Below are 14,590 nucleotides of genomic sequence, written 5' to 3'. Positions count from 1 at the left end.
TCATTCAATTTTTTCTGATTACTTTCTTTATATAGAAGAGAGTAACTTCCAGTCGATAATTTAATATATTTTTAAAGTAGTTTAGAGACTTCTTTTCATTCTCTATGATAAACTTTATATATTGCCTCGTGGTTACAATTTACTGAAACAGTTTTTTATGTTTGTTTAATGTTCGTATTTTGTAAGCTTTGCTTAGTTATTCAAATTGGCTTGTTAGTAAAGTTCTCAGCAGAATTCCTAGGACTGCAAATGATAAGTTTTAAAGTTTCAGTTCGCATTTAATAAATCAGCAACTGCTGCTGACTTTTGTCAGTGCAGCAACTACAGTCAGCCATGTAATGATAACGTTTATGTCCTTGCACTTGTTGGCATTTGTCCTTGCTTTGACCGTTGCGCACGAATATGTATTATGCCATATAGAGTGCATTTTTTCTATGTCTCAATATGTTCTCTACATGTGTTTGTCCGAGCACACACTGAAACAATTGAAACGTGACGTGCATTGGCAATGCCGCCAATGTGGCGTATGAGCAATTTTTCTGCGTTGTGCGCTTTTTTCCTTTAAAGCAGCTGGCGAAATTGCTCAACTTTGAACCCTGTACTTCATTTTTTATTAAGCACAATAATCTAAGACGCTAGCTCCAAGCTGCGTGTCCGTTGCATGTCAACGCAGTTGATTGACGAGGGTGATTTAATATAATATATATTTAAAATGAACAGGCAACTGGAAATAGGGCATCAGGGAACAGCAGCAACAGCAATAATGAAATGGGTAGCGAATTCGATGATTCACTCTTTGCCAACAAGAAGGTCACAACAAAATCTAATAAGCCAGCGGTGTAGCTGACCATCAATGCCAACTAGCAGAGTCTGTGTAAGCTCAAAGACAACTGCGAAGATGCAAACGCAGCTCAACAAAAAGCAAAATATTTGGAAGAAATATATAAGTAAAGAGATACAACAGAATTCCACCTAACAAAAAGGAATACAAGTTTTTGAAGTAGAACTTGTTTAGGTTTATTAAATAGAAAAGATTTACAAAAGGCTGCTTCAGACAGCTGAGGGCATAGATTAAAACGATGAGCATTATAGAGTCTTAAATCGAATTCATAAACAAGACAAAGAGCTGCAACGAGATATAATTACATATATATCTGGCAATCTGCCTTATTCATGAAAATAAACTTGGCACGAAAACTGATTCGATTCATATACAGCGTAAACGTTCCCCGGCAAGAGTCAACATAAAATTAAGCAAAATGTAAATATTAAATATAACAACATTACGCAGCGTAAAAGCCAACATAATTCTAAAAATTATAGCATCAGAGCAGAGAGTGAATTTTTCAATGCTCTAACTGGAATGGCCGTATCATAAGATAATTACGGCGCCTAAGCAAACACCGGAATCAAGCATCGCATGGCTTTAGCTTTTGCCAGCCACTTCCTGCCATTTCCGACCCTTTGCCCAGTTGCCATAAAAAAGAGAAAAAAAAAAGAAAGAAGAAATTACCCCAAAGGCAACACAGCAGCTTCCTCGATTTGCCCATTTTCTGCTGCTCGTGTCGTCGAATGCCTGTTTGTTGTTGCCTCAATTAATTTGCGCTTTATGTTTTCTGTTTTGCCGCTCGTATGGCCAACTTTTAGGTGCCTTTTGGTTATGTCCTTGTTAAATTTACATAAAATTTCGCAGACAAGCCGCTGGAATGTGTGAAATCGTGTGGGCTTACCGAGAACGTGTCCCTAACTCCCAATGACAAGTAATATTTTAATACAGCACACGCACACAGCCCCCTACTTTTATGTATTTTATGCGCTAGGACATACGCAATAAATCATAGCCCTGTTAGGGTCTCATGGCATCTTTAATGTGAGGAGCACTACATACAATATTTTTACTAATGAAGTCATTTCACAGTTCAATGCCGCCTGGAGCGTCGTAGATTATATTTATTCCTTCATCTTTGCCGGCCATACGCATCCAGCGATCTGGCTGCCGGCACTGCCATCCTTGACGCTGCTTGCGTGTCTTATTGGCAAACCTGATTTAGTCACGTTTCCGATGGCTTCAGCTTCAGCTCCTGCTCCAGCTTCTGCTGCTGCTGCTGCTGCTGCTGCTGCTTCTACTCCGGTTAAAGCTATTGCCTTTATCGTGATTACTTGCTGCTTGGCTAACAAGTTGCCATAGAAAATTTGTTCACTTTTAGTTTATGCTCGCACACATATGCATGCATACTCACTTAGTTCTATTACACACATATGCACACACACACACTTACTTGTACCATATCAAAGCTATTTTAATTAAGCCAAGTCTCATGCACATGCCAGCACCATTGTGCCTCCTGGGCGTATGCGCAATATAAAGAGCCACGTTGCGCATGGAAATAACAATAATAGCAATAAGAATAGTAAAAAATGCGTAGAGTTACAAAAATGCTGACAACTTTTGCTGATGTTAAATGAAAGATTTTCCATACACCTATTTATAGGAAAAATCGTGTCCTTTCGCTGCCGCAGCGGTAATTTTTCTACACGCACACATACAGATATGTATGTGCAGACACTCTGACATTTTATTTGTTGCCCCGCGAAGGCGAACGATGGACCAACGAAGCATGCAGCATATTTTTATGGCACATAAATGTCATAATGCCATGCGGTATTTCACGTTTTTTCTCTTTTTCCTTTAGCTGCCTCAATAGCAACTCACACAACAGAGCTCGGAGAGTCATTTTTATTACACTCCCACGTTAAAAATAATTTGAGAGCAGACATGGCCATAGCAGCAGAGAAATTCATGTAGTTAATTGAAAATTCAATTTAATGTCTTTGCTTTGGCTACTCCCTTGAGAGGCTTTACTATATTATTTTGCACAGCTATAACACAATGTTATGTGCCTCAATATACCTACCGACGTAGTTTGATTTAAGCTGCTTATTGTAACTAATAACTACAAATCTTTTTTCCAGAGCATTATTAAGTCGTTCATATGTATTTTTTTTTTTTTTTTTTTTTTTTTTTTTTTTTTTTTTTTTTTTTTTTTTCGTTTTTATTTCTTTATTTTGTTGCAGCTTATTGTCTTAGACTCTATAGCGCATTTAGCTCTAAACCTTAACTAATGGGAGGGCAGATATGCCAATTATTCTGCACTTGTAGCTACTATCTTAATTAGTTCTAATATTGTCTAGAGGATGCAATCTCTTCAGTCTTCGCCTATTGTTGTTTATAGCCAGGTTGCTTGCGAGATGGTTAGGATGCGCTGCAAGTCTGTCCGCGTATCTTGAACTGTGTCGCCCAATGAGTTCAGCAACTGTGGGAATTGCTAAATCCCTATGTAAGACTGAGTTTCTTACAAACCAGCTGGCTCCAGTCCATCTGCGTAGTGCTTTATTCTGCAGGGTCTGAATTTTGTTCCTTGTAGTCTTCGCCGAGGAGCCCCATAGAGAGATACCATATACGAAGGTTGGGACAACTATTGCCTTGTAGATGGCGGCCTTGCTGCTGTAAGACAACTTGCTTGAAGCTCTCAGCATCCAGTCGAGGGTTTTTAGCTTGCTTTTGCATTTTGAGGTTACTTGACTTATGTGCGCTTTAAAAGTCAGCCTTCTGTCAAGAGTGATACCAAGGTACTTTACTTTTGAGGCTTTGGGAATAGTGGGCCCCAATGCAACGCTTGGGCAATCTCCTCTTCTAGTGGCGAAGGTAGTATGTACAGACTTTTGTGCATTAATGGTGATACACCACCGTTTTGCCCAGCGTCCGAAAGAGTCCAGATATTTTTGTAGTGAGTCTGAAGCTTCTTGCGCAGATACGTGACGTGATAAGATGGCGGTGTCATCTGCATAGGTCGCTATGAGTACTGCATCTGTACTTCCTATATTTGGCTCGGGAGTTGGCATATCTCCTGTGAATAAAGTATAAAGTGTTGGGCCTAGAACACTACCCTGTGGTACTCCAGCCATAATTGGTCTAGTCAAGGATACTGTTTGCCCCCTTGACACTTGGAAGGTTCTTCCAATAAGGTATGAGGATAGCAACGCGAAAAATGGGGCTGGAAGGGTGGTCCTCACTTTCTGCAGCAGTCCCAGGTGCCAAACTCGATCAAACGCCTGTTTGATGTCTAAAAAGACGGCAGAGCAGTACATCTTTTCTTCAAAGGCTCCAAGGATATGGTGCACAACTCTGTGAACCTGTTCCGGTGTTCCATGCTGTCTCCTGAAGCCAAACTGATGGTTTGGAATGGCCTCCTGGCGTCCCAGATGTGTCAGTACTCGTTCCAGAAATATTCTTTCGAATATTTTGGAGAGTACTGGCAACAGGCTAATTGGTCTGTACGACTCAATTTCTCCCACGGGTTTGCCAGGCTTAGGAATCATCACAATCACGGCGCGCTTCCAGCAGGCTGGAAAGTGCCGGATGCGGAGCATGGCGTTGTACACCATAGTTATGTAGTCTATGGTGGAGTCAGGCAGTGCTCTAAGGACTCTGCCGTTTATTAGATCATATCCAGGGGATTTTTTTGCCTTCACTCTTCTGATGTGTTCAAGAACCTCTTCTTTTGTACATCCAGTTATCTGGTCTTCAGCTGGGAGGGGCGAGAGAACGATGTCTTCTGTTGCTTCGATTTCTGAGGCCTCTGCGGTAATCACCGGCGTGAATTGGTCTTGAAGGTGGTTTGCAAAAGCCTCAGCTTGAGCTTCGTCTCCAATGTGCCAGGAACCAGAAATGCTCCGAATGGGATGACGTCGTATTGGCTGCCGTTTGAGCTTTCTTGTAAATTTCCATAATTGAAACTCTGCGTCAGTGGGCGATTCAGCTCGTACCAGCGCATCGCTGATACACCTCTTTTGAAGCAGGGCGAGAGCAGCTTTAAGATGCCTCGTGGCTTCGTTGTACATGGATTTGGCATCAGGCGTGCGTAATCTTAACCAGCGTCTCCTGGCCCATCTTTTGTGTATTAGTAGGTGTTGGGCCTCCAAGGTGAGGGGGATGTTGTACGGAGACTGTTGTCTTGTTTGGCAAGATGGTGGGGCGGCTTGGTGCGCAGCTTTGACTATTTCTTCCTGCAGTTTGTTTGCTGCGTAGTCCACGTCTTCAGGAGTGTTAAGTTCCATTTCTATGTGCAAAGAGTAATGGAGCTCGCGCCTAAAGACTCCTAAATCTGATCCTGCTGGCAGTAGTTGTTTCCTAATGGGCAAGGGCTGTGGCTGCGCGTGGATTGTGACTATTAGTGGCAGGTGGTCAGAGGATAGGTCCAAGGATTCTTCAATGGTCAATTGCCGGTCACAGATGCCTTTGTAGACAGCGAAGTCGATTGCCGAGGGCCTGTGTCCATTAATTGGGTAACGGGTGGGGGCTCCAGTCGCCAATATGCTGAATTGTAAGTTTTGAATCGCCTCAAATATGACTTCTCCGCGACGATTCGCACTATTGCTTCCCCAAAATGGGTGCCATCCATTCCAGTCGCCGCCGATGAGGGTCTTATTCAACCTTAGGCCTAGAACCTGTTCCATGTGATGATCACACAGACCAGTGTTTGGCGGAAGATAAATTGACGCAACTTCGATCGCTCCAATAGACGTAGGCAGGGTGATGGCTGAGACCTGCATTGTTGCGTTGCAAATTGGCAGTAAAGGTGTATGCGGTATTGTTGCTCGTATGAGGATTGAGGATCCACCAAAGCAGTTTGCTCCTTCACCATGAGCCTGATAGTGTTCGTATCCGAAAATTTGTGTAGTGGGGCACTCATGAGTTTCTGTTATTAACATTATATCTATGTTTTCTTGTGAGAGAAACGCAGCCAGTTCCTGAGTCTTGTTTCTCAGGCCATTGGCGTTCCAGATACCCACACGTAAAGCCATTATTTGTAGGCAAGCTTGGTTATGATGGCCATTAAACTGTTTAGCATGGTTGCTTGTTGGGATTGTACTTCTCGCATCGCTTTGAGCTCGGCATTAATTGCGTCAAACTGACGTTGTTGTTGCTGAAGCATTTCAGTGAACAAAGTGTCACTTGTGGTATTCTTATTTGACGGTCCACCTCTAGCGGCCTGTGCGTAAGAAACACCACTAATAGGCGTTGCAAAGCTCGTGGCTTGGGTAATGCTCCGGGGCCTTGTAATTTCGGAAGCAGTACTCGGACCCGTAGACGGTGTTTGTGTGGGACTCCTTTTTTGTGCTGGGGATTGCAATTTGCGCAACCGCTTGTATACTTGGCAGCCCTTATAGTTGGCTGGGTGCTGTAACTCACAGTGCACACAAGTTGGTGCCTGGTCCTTTTCGCGGGTGCAGTCTTTGGATGCGTGTTTCCCGGCGCAACGCACACATCTGGGAGCTTTGTGGCAGTAGCGTTGTGTGTGTCCAAATTCTTGACAGCGATGGCATTGTGTCAGGTCGTTGTATCTTCTTGGCAGTTCCACTGTGCAGCGTTGCCTGCAGACAACTCGAATGTCCAAAATTTCTTTGTTGTTGGGGGCCTGAGCCACGTCAACAAAAAATATATTTAGCGGTGTTTTGTCCATACGGCTCAGTGGGTTGTGCACATTTGTAATTGTGTGGCCTTTGGTTTCCAATTCCTTTTTAATTAGTGTTGTATCAGTGCTGGAGTGAAGCCCTTTGAACACGACTCTATATGGTTTGTCCTCCTTAAGCTGGTAGCAGTGGAACTCCAATTCCAGCTTAGTAAAGTGGTCTATAACTCTGCGATAGTCCTCACTGCATTGGGTTAATACACCTATGTTATTCTTCTTTGGCTTAATTACGTATGATTTAGCATCAATTACTTTATCTATTATCTGTTGAAGTAGGGCCACAGACTTGATGTTTGGACACCATATGGGGGGCGGACGAGGTTTCGGTGTAGTTTGCTGGTCGGTCAATACTGGGGCTTCTGGAGCTACAGGTGATTCGCTGTAGTCTTCATCTTCTTCTACGAGCAGTGAAAATCGATTTTCTGATATTAATGCTGCATTGCTGGTGCTTGGTTCGTCGAAGATGAGCCTTTTCTTGATGGTTTTTGGTGAATTTGGCTGTTTACGTTTCGTGTTTTTGTTGTTAGTGATGCCTTGCACGGAGGCGATATCTATTTTTGAGTTTATTGGCATGATGGAGGCTTGCCTATTTGCCATCACAACGTTAAGCTGGGCTTGCATTTCTGCATTTACCTTTACAGCTGTAGCGAGGTTATTGACATTAGATGTCATCGCGGATTGTGCTTTTGAGTGCAGGCGCACTCGCGCCAAGCGACGAAATTTCGTAAATTGCAATTAAAGCAATTGAGTTACGCGGAAGCAAGCGATAAGAAAACGCTGCGTGTGCGGTTTTTGTTGCTGTTGCGTTGAAGAATGCACCGCAAAGTTCTATTTTTAGAACTCTGCAGCAGTAGAGCTTAAGCGAAGGCTGTTCGAATTCACGTCTTTACAGGTCGAACGACTGATCGCGATTGTCATATGTATTTGGGCTGTTCGCTTGCGAGTTTTAAACGCTGTTGCATACTTTCCAGCGCAGCTATAAAACAACACAGCATACACACACACATGCTCGAGTGTATATGTGTGTGTGTGGCCGTGGCAAAGACTTGAATTCAGTTAGCCACCACAATGGTTGTTTTAGTTGTTGCTTGCCGCCTTCGCCTAGCGAAATATTAATTAATTTTCCATTATTAACAGGCAGCGACTGCTGAACGATTGAAAAGTTGTATCCTCGCACAGTTGCTGCTGTTGCTGCGGCTGCTACTGCTGCGAATGCTGGGAAACCATATTTCAATAAACTTTGTTTCTGCGCAACTTTAATGAACTCAACTGCAAAAGCAGCGAGTGCAGCGGGCGCATGAAAATCGAAACCTAATCAAGCAAATTGGCCATAAAAATAAATCGCATTAGCTGGGCCCAGGTTCGCACACCTCTAAGCCTTTAAGTTGCCAACTCATGTGTGTGCCAAAGTCCTTGCTCATGTGTGTGTGTGTGTGTGTGTGTGTCTGTGGATTTCTGTTTATGGGCTAGTATAGGTTGGATGCAAGCAGCTGGACGCTGCTAATACAGTATCTCTCTCTCTCTCACTCTTACTCTCTCTATCAATGCTTTTGCTGACTGCACAGTGGTCTAAGTTGATAGAGAATCATAAGTTTAGCATAAGTGTATTTATATTATAATATTTTATAAATAATTGTAACAAGTAAATATGTATAAGCAAAAGGTAAGCTTGTTTAAGTACTTTGAATATTTGAACTTCTAATTAACTCTTAAGTCGTTCGATTATTTAAATTTCTTCTCTTTACATTGCATAGTTTGGTATCAATGTGAAGTGCTATCTAGTGGCAAATAGCATTTAAGTTTGTTTGTTTAGTTTGCTGTGTAACCAGGCAGCTGACAAGGGCGGCTAACATAGCAGGGGCGTGGCTGGCATGTGTAGTGGAGAGCGCTGAAGTGCATATCAAAGCGAACTAATGAATAAATTCATTGAATCCATAGCCAGTTCAAAGTTTGCACAGCATTCGAATTGCACGCTTTCGGGCTAGTCTTATGTTTTGAGCTAAGCAAAGAGCAAAATTTTAGTTCGAATTCCATTTGCAAGAACTTGAAACATTCACATATCTCGACAGACAATCAGGCTAACAGACAAACAGATCTAATCGAACCGAAACATTTGTTGCCAAGGGTCTCTCTCAAATTTATGCGACCCTTTGGCTTATTTATGGGCCTTACTCAGGCATAACATTAAAGTGTTTTTTTAAACCAGCTGCTAGCTGCCTGAATGAGCTGCTAATTTGAAAACTGGCCATTAAGCAGCGCATATAACGTACATATAGAGGGCAGACGGCTTTTCGCCAAACTCTTGTTTAATTTGCCTGGTAAACATTGCACCTGTGGCTGTGATTAAAGAAGGTAGCACACGATGGGGGCTGTTCAGGCTGTTAGCTGTTGGCTGTTGGCTGTTGGCTGATGGTTGCTGGCTGCCAATTAATCAAGGCAGGCAGCTCAATTAAAATTGTATACAAGACATTGGCTTAAAAGTGCTGCCAATTCTTAACTCCATCAAATTTTAATTTACCTCAAGTGCCCAGCCAGTTATGAAATGGATAGCCGGCCAAGGAAATGGCAAGTGGCAAGAGACTTTTTGGCAGCTATTAAGGTAGAAGCTAAGCTTAATGAGCTTCAAAATCAATCAATTATTTAAATGCATTTTTGAGTAGTATCTTAGCATTTAAAATGTTTTCGAGTTTTTGGTAGATATATTAGATAAGTTGGACGTCGAAAAATAAATAAACAGCAGACTTCTGATACAACAGCTAAAACAGATGTAGTTGAGGTCTTGTAAGTGGCAGATAGAGTGTGTGTGAGAGGTGATGAGGTGATTAACTTAATGTTAGAGGACATCAAGTAAAGACTCTATCCAAATTTGTGTTTGATTTTCTATAAGACCCTTATATTGCAAACCAACTCAAAGGCCTTTATATAGCTAAGCAGGTATCATTTACTAATACCTCGAACAAGAACCATATTCTGGTTTCTGGCTAGTAAAGCCTGTTCGCCTGTGCCTCTCTAGTTCTACTCATTTATTTCCATATTTCTTATTATTTTTCACATTTTTTCTTATGCATAGTTTATATTTTGTATCCTCATCTTGCGAGAGCTGTCATTCTTTATTCAAGAAATTCAGCATTTAGCAGCAGAAGCTTGCCTAAGACACATACCCAGCGCATTCGTATAACCATAGCCATTGTCGTTAGCTTTTTGCCACACTTTATTTCATCTATTCAATATTCACATGGAGAGCTCAACTGTTTATCAGTTCAAATGGCACATTTTCTGTTCTGTTGATGTCGCGCAGACAACACATTTCGCTCAGATGTTTGTCTGGCTCCATGTGGGCCACATTGGAAATGTGTTTAAATTGTACTTAAAATGCGCATTGCGTGTTGGCAGACACAGAACATGGCCCAGTTAACTGAAAGCTCGGCTCATTGGTATGTGTGCAAAGCAGTGTCTGTGCCTGTTAGGGCTTTTGGGACGGAAATCACTTGGAACGACTGATGTGGCAGCGGCACCTGAGTACGTGGCCAAACAATGGCGGAGATGCTGCATATGCTGCAAGCGGATACGTTAAAATTTACAGAAGGCAAACAACCAGATGATTGTTTGGCAAATGCAAAGATTTATCAGGGGGGAAATTAAGTTTTCGCTGCGTGCAGCAGCTTATACTTGACAACAGCAGCAGTCGCTCGCAGCGTTTTCAATTTGCGAATCAATTTTCCATTTTTTCCATATGCAGCCAGACGCTTTTTAATTGATTCGGCCCTGCAGCGGCTGTATAATTATATGACAGCATAAATTGATTTGACAGACGGACGCACTGAGAGATGCGTAGTGCTGACAGCTGTCAGGCCTGCCAAAGGGAAAAAAGTGAAAAAGAAGAGAATATTGATATGCACACGCGACGTATGCGTGATTTGAATCTCTGCCCGGGCGTTGACGTTGCCTAGGCATCACTTCATTTCGGCACGCATTTATTATTCTCAGCGCACAGAGCCCACTACCCAGCCTGCTGACGGCCATTAATATATGTGTCTTCGCCTGGCATTAAATTCTCGTTTCAAGTGTGTTGGGCAGTAAAATTTTAAAAGATTTACTCACAATTTAATGCATATTATATGCAAACTCAGGGAATTCACGTCAACACTTAAAGCTTTAAATTCATCAACTTAAGAGCCGCCTTCTGCATAATTCCTCTGAGTAAAAAGTCTTGCAAATTGGAATAACAATTACCACAAAGGCAAAGGCAAAGGCAAAGGCAGAGGCAAAGGCAAAGGCAGCCTGTCGAGCGTCTTGCTGCAACTTAAGTGCACTCGTCTCTGGGCAGCTCCACAATTTTGCTAAGGCCTAGACACTGCTGCTGAATATCCTGATAGGTTTGTCAACCTGAAATATAAATAGAATATTCATTTAAAAAAAGCAAAACTATTTTTACTCAATATCTGACATGGCTGAATAGTTAAAGTGCCACAACAGGTTGAAACAACATTGAAATGCCTTTGAAACTATGTTATTTATAAATTTGCTATGCTAAAGCATTTTCTGGTTTGCCATCTTTTGAATAGTCAACAATAGTTTCACTCGCAGTGCATACAAATTTGCACAATATCCGGACTCGGCCTTTGCTAATGATTCTTTGCGACTGCTGCTCCAATGTGTGGTCAGCAAATCCCGCTGACAATGGCTGGCAATTGCGTCAGGAGCAGAGAATACCAGATAAAAGAGAGAGAGATGGCGAGGGAGGGGATAGGTGGAGAAGCCATTGGCTTGGTGCTATTGCAAATTGTGCTACCGTTTATTGCGCCAGAGGTGGTCAATAGTGGGACAGAAACGGTATGGAGGAGACTAATGCGTAGTAGAGTCTACTCATATTTGCACCACTAACACCAATTTACGTGCTTGTGTGTGTGTGTGTGTGTTTATGTGTGTATGCATTTGGTAGGCAGACCGTTCGCCTTGCATGTGTTTGGGTTTGTGATCAGCTCAGTTCTGTAGCCATTGTGCTCGGCAAACAAATGGAATTTCTAACCATTTGCCAAGAACACGGCAACCAGATGCTGTCAGATTAAAGGACATGCCAGAACATGGACACGTTTAACTAGAAGCAAGAAAGATTAATTCGTATGCCACAGCAAGTATTCAGATAGAAACTTGCAATGAGCAAGAGCTATACCTTAGATTATGTTTGCCCTTCTCTTCAATTCGAGTGGAACTCAATGGTTCAAGTGGGAATTGTACTTTATTCTTTTCTACAATTTATGTTTATTATTATATAAATATATATGTATATATATATATTTTATATTTATTATATTTATATAGAATGCTATTTTATTTTTAAATATACTTTTTTATTTGCTTTCATTTCAATTCCCAATATTTATATATATTTTAAGATGATTTATATATTTAATGAAATTTCTATTTCTATTTATTTTTTAATAAATTTAATATATATTCTTAATTTCTTCCAGTCTCTATATAAATTCTTAGAATACCTTTTCATGTCCATTTTTAGCAATGTTTCTCAATGACTTTTCAAGCAGCTCTTACCTCACACACGCACACCCGTTGAGCTGATAACTACATATGTAACTCTCACACATACATATATAATCCATTATAAAACTGTTTACATAGGGTTTCTTTAAATTGGTTTATTGTTGTGAATGTGATTGTGGCCATCCACAGTGCCTGCTGAGCTGCTGGTCGCCTGCTGTTCGTTGGTAAGACCTTTACGTCGTGGTACGCTGCATGTGGTCTAAGCTGACATTAATAATGCAATTGCCGGCATAGCCGATAAATTGCTGTGCCCTGACAATTGCTGGGCGAACCGCAATCCAATAAAACAAACAAAAATTCCACAAAAAAACCTGATAAATCATTTGATTTTTATTTTTTCAAATAAATATACACGTTAGTAGCTTTACACTAGTTTTTAAATTGAAATTGAAATTCAGTTAATTAGCCACTACACGTGGCACGCCTCGATTTAAATTTGAGATGCGCAGCATGATAAGCACATTACGTTGTTGCTGTCAGTGATTATGTATGTAGTATGAGTGGCTGAGAGTACGTGCTCATGCGAAATAATTATCCAAAAGTCAAAGTGCCTGATTCCATTGAATTTTATAGATACACTCACACATGTGCGTGTGTGTGACGGATATTTGTGTGCACAACATGTCGTATGAGCAATAAAAATGACACACAATAATTGTGCGTTATCATTGAGCGTCGTCTGTGCGTCTGTGTGGGTGTGCGCTAATTGAATTTTCTATGAATGATGAATGATGTTTCATTAGGCGTTTGATTGAAATCATCATTATAAACAATTATACGGCCGTGTTCTCAATTACGTATTTACATTCATTTCAGACAGAAATAATTCAGTTCATGGCTTTTTCTATGAAATTTAAATATTTTCTCATGACCTTTTGAAAGTGATGACATAGAGTTTAATGTTTAATGTGTGTAACAGGCGGAATGAGGCGTGGACAGGCTCATACATTATATATTCAATCAACTATTAACAACTATTAATGTCTGTGTGTGTCTGGTTGCCTATCTGCCTTTATAACTATATAATCGTAATAATAATAAAATAATAAAATAATGATCCTTATATTAACAATTATTCTGCTTATCATCATTATGATTATAGATATAAGTATAATGGTCATTATTGTAATGAAGATTCGGACTATAAACACTCATTAGAATAGTAATATATAGTAGGGCTATGTCTTAGTCGAACACGACCCAACTGCTTGTTACTTTATTTAAGCTGCCTAATTCGTATTAAATTATCACTTACCAAGTGAATTAGCTTAGTTCTAAGTTCTACTGAGCGCTGAGTTTCTTCAAAATTGTAAGTCTGTGCCACAAGTTGCGCCACAAGCTCAACGTCAGAGTCAGGTCCAACTTTAACCTAATTATGCACCCTCTAGCTCACAATCTGCAGACAGGATAAACTAATGTTGCTGATTACGATTGTAGTTGGAGCTGTGCTGCGCAGCGAAGTATGCTAAGCATTTAACAAATTGAAATTTATAAAACCTTGAACGACAAGCCAAGCTAATGCAATGCCCGACAAGATTTGCTCAAGTCAATGGCTTCAATTTGCTTTTATGGCCACGCGAACGAGGGCGCACGAGGAGGCGAGGGCGGGGCGGGCGTCAAGGGTTGGCAACTATTTGTCATAGAGTACAGCGGGCGCAAGGAGCGCGCGTTGATTCCCTCAACTTGTTTGCAGCATCATTTGCAAAATGTAATTGTCGCAATTATCGTAAATTTGCGAGCTGAATTGTTGGCGCATTAAAGTAAATTTCAGTTTCTTTGTTTCACACTTCTCCTGGCACTATTTCAGCATTAGGCGAACTTTTGTTAGGCGAAATCAAAACACGTTTGTCAAAACCCGTACGAACAAAGGGACGCAAAAGGCGCCAAAGGATCCCAATCAAGGGACCCAAAAGAGCCTGTTGCACGCAGCGAAAGCTTTCGCTCTTAAGCTCACCACAGCGCGCTCTCTTAGCCGAAATAAGAGAGCCGTTTTCGGCCAATTTATTTCGTTGCGCGAATCTCGATTTTGGCTTTGCTATTATGCTAAGTGCGCTGGCTGTACTTTGATGCTGCTAATGGAAGACTTCGACTGCGACTAGGACTGGGGCTGACAGCTAACATGAGGGCAACGCTTTGACTGCTTATGCTAAACAAAAACACATTAGGGCCCCTTTCTATATGTGGCTCTAAAGGTTATTAGGACAACAACAATAACAGCAAGCGGCATTGGATTTCGAGGCTGAGAAGTAACCAACAGAACAGCAGGTAATATTAACTAGGTAATACAAACTTGCAGTTTTGCCGTAATGGAATTAGAAACGTGTACTCAAAAAACAAAAAGTAATATACTCTCTGGATGGAGGCTGTCAGACAGCTGGGCGTGTTAAGCTGATGAAAAAATATACAAATTGGATTGGCCCTAATTGCATTAGCTTGTCAGCTAGTTGGGTATTCATGGCAGCTGCTTGGCTAAGCGAATATTTGCTCGGCTAAAA

General features: G+C 41.3%; 1 protein-coding gene across 2 annotated transcripts; it reads right to left on the bottom strand.

Annotated features, from left to right (window-relative positions):
• Positions 1 to 1,855: 1,855 nt before the first annotated feature.
• Positions 1,856 to 2,441, bottom strand: LOC111592293. Of its 2 annotated transcripts, none has more exons than XM_023304396.2 (2): positions 2,280 to 2,441; positions 1,856 to 2,200 (listed from the first exon to the last, which is right to left on the bottom strand). In XM_023304396.2, exons 1-2 carry the CDS (start codon positions 2,381 to 2,383, stop codon positions 1,951 to 1,953), a joined length of 354 nt encoding a protein of 117 aa, XP_023160164.2. In that variant the 5' UTR covers positions 2,384 to 2,441; the 3' UTR covers positions 1,856 to 1,950. The 2 variants fall into 2 exon arrangements, with proteins under 2 accessions (XP_023160164.2, XP_030081276.1); XM_030225416.1 differs by having other exon boundaries at positions 1,856 to 2,171.
• Positions 2,442 to 14,590: the final 12,149 nt, after the last annotated feature.

Source organism: Drosophila hydei, unplaced genomic scaffold, assembly GCF_003285905.1.
Source record: "Drosophila hydei strain 15085-1641.00,03,60 unplaced genomic scaffold, DhydRS2 tig00000001-arrow-pilon, whole genome shotgun sequence".
NCBI lineage: Eukaryota > Metazoa > Arthropoda > Insecta > Diptera > Drosophilidae > Drosophila > Drosophila hydei.
This window is presented reverse-complemented; position numbering and strand designations above follow the sequence as displayed.

Excerpts from the sequence above, each read along its gene's own strand:
- LOC111592293 (XM_023304396.2), bottom strand. The coding sequence starts at position 2,383 with ATGCGCAACGTGGCTCTTTATATTGCGCATACGCCCAGGAGGCACAAT. Across the intron at positions 2,201-2,279 it reads ATAGCTTTGATATGGTACAA|TGAACAAATTTTCTATGGCA; the intron begins GTAAGTGTGTGT and ends ATAAACTAAAAG.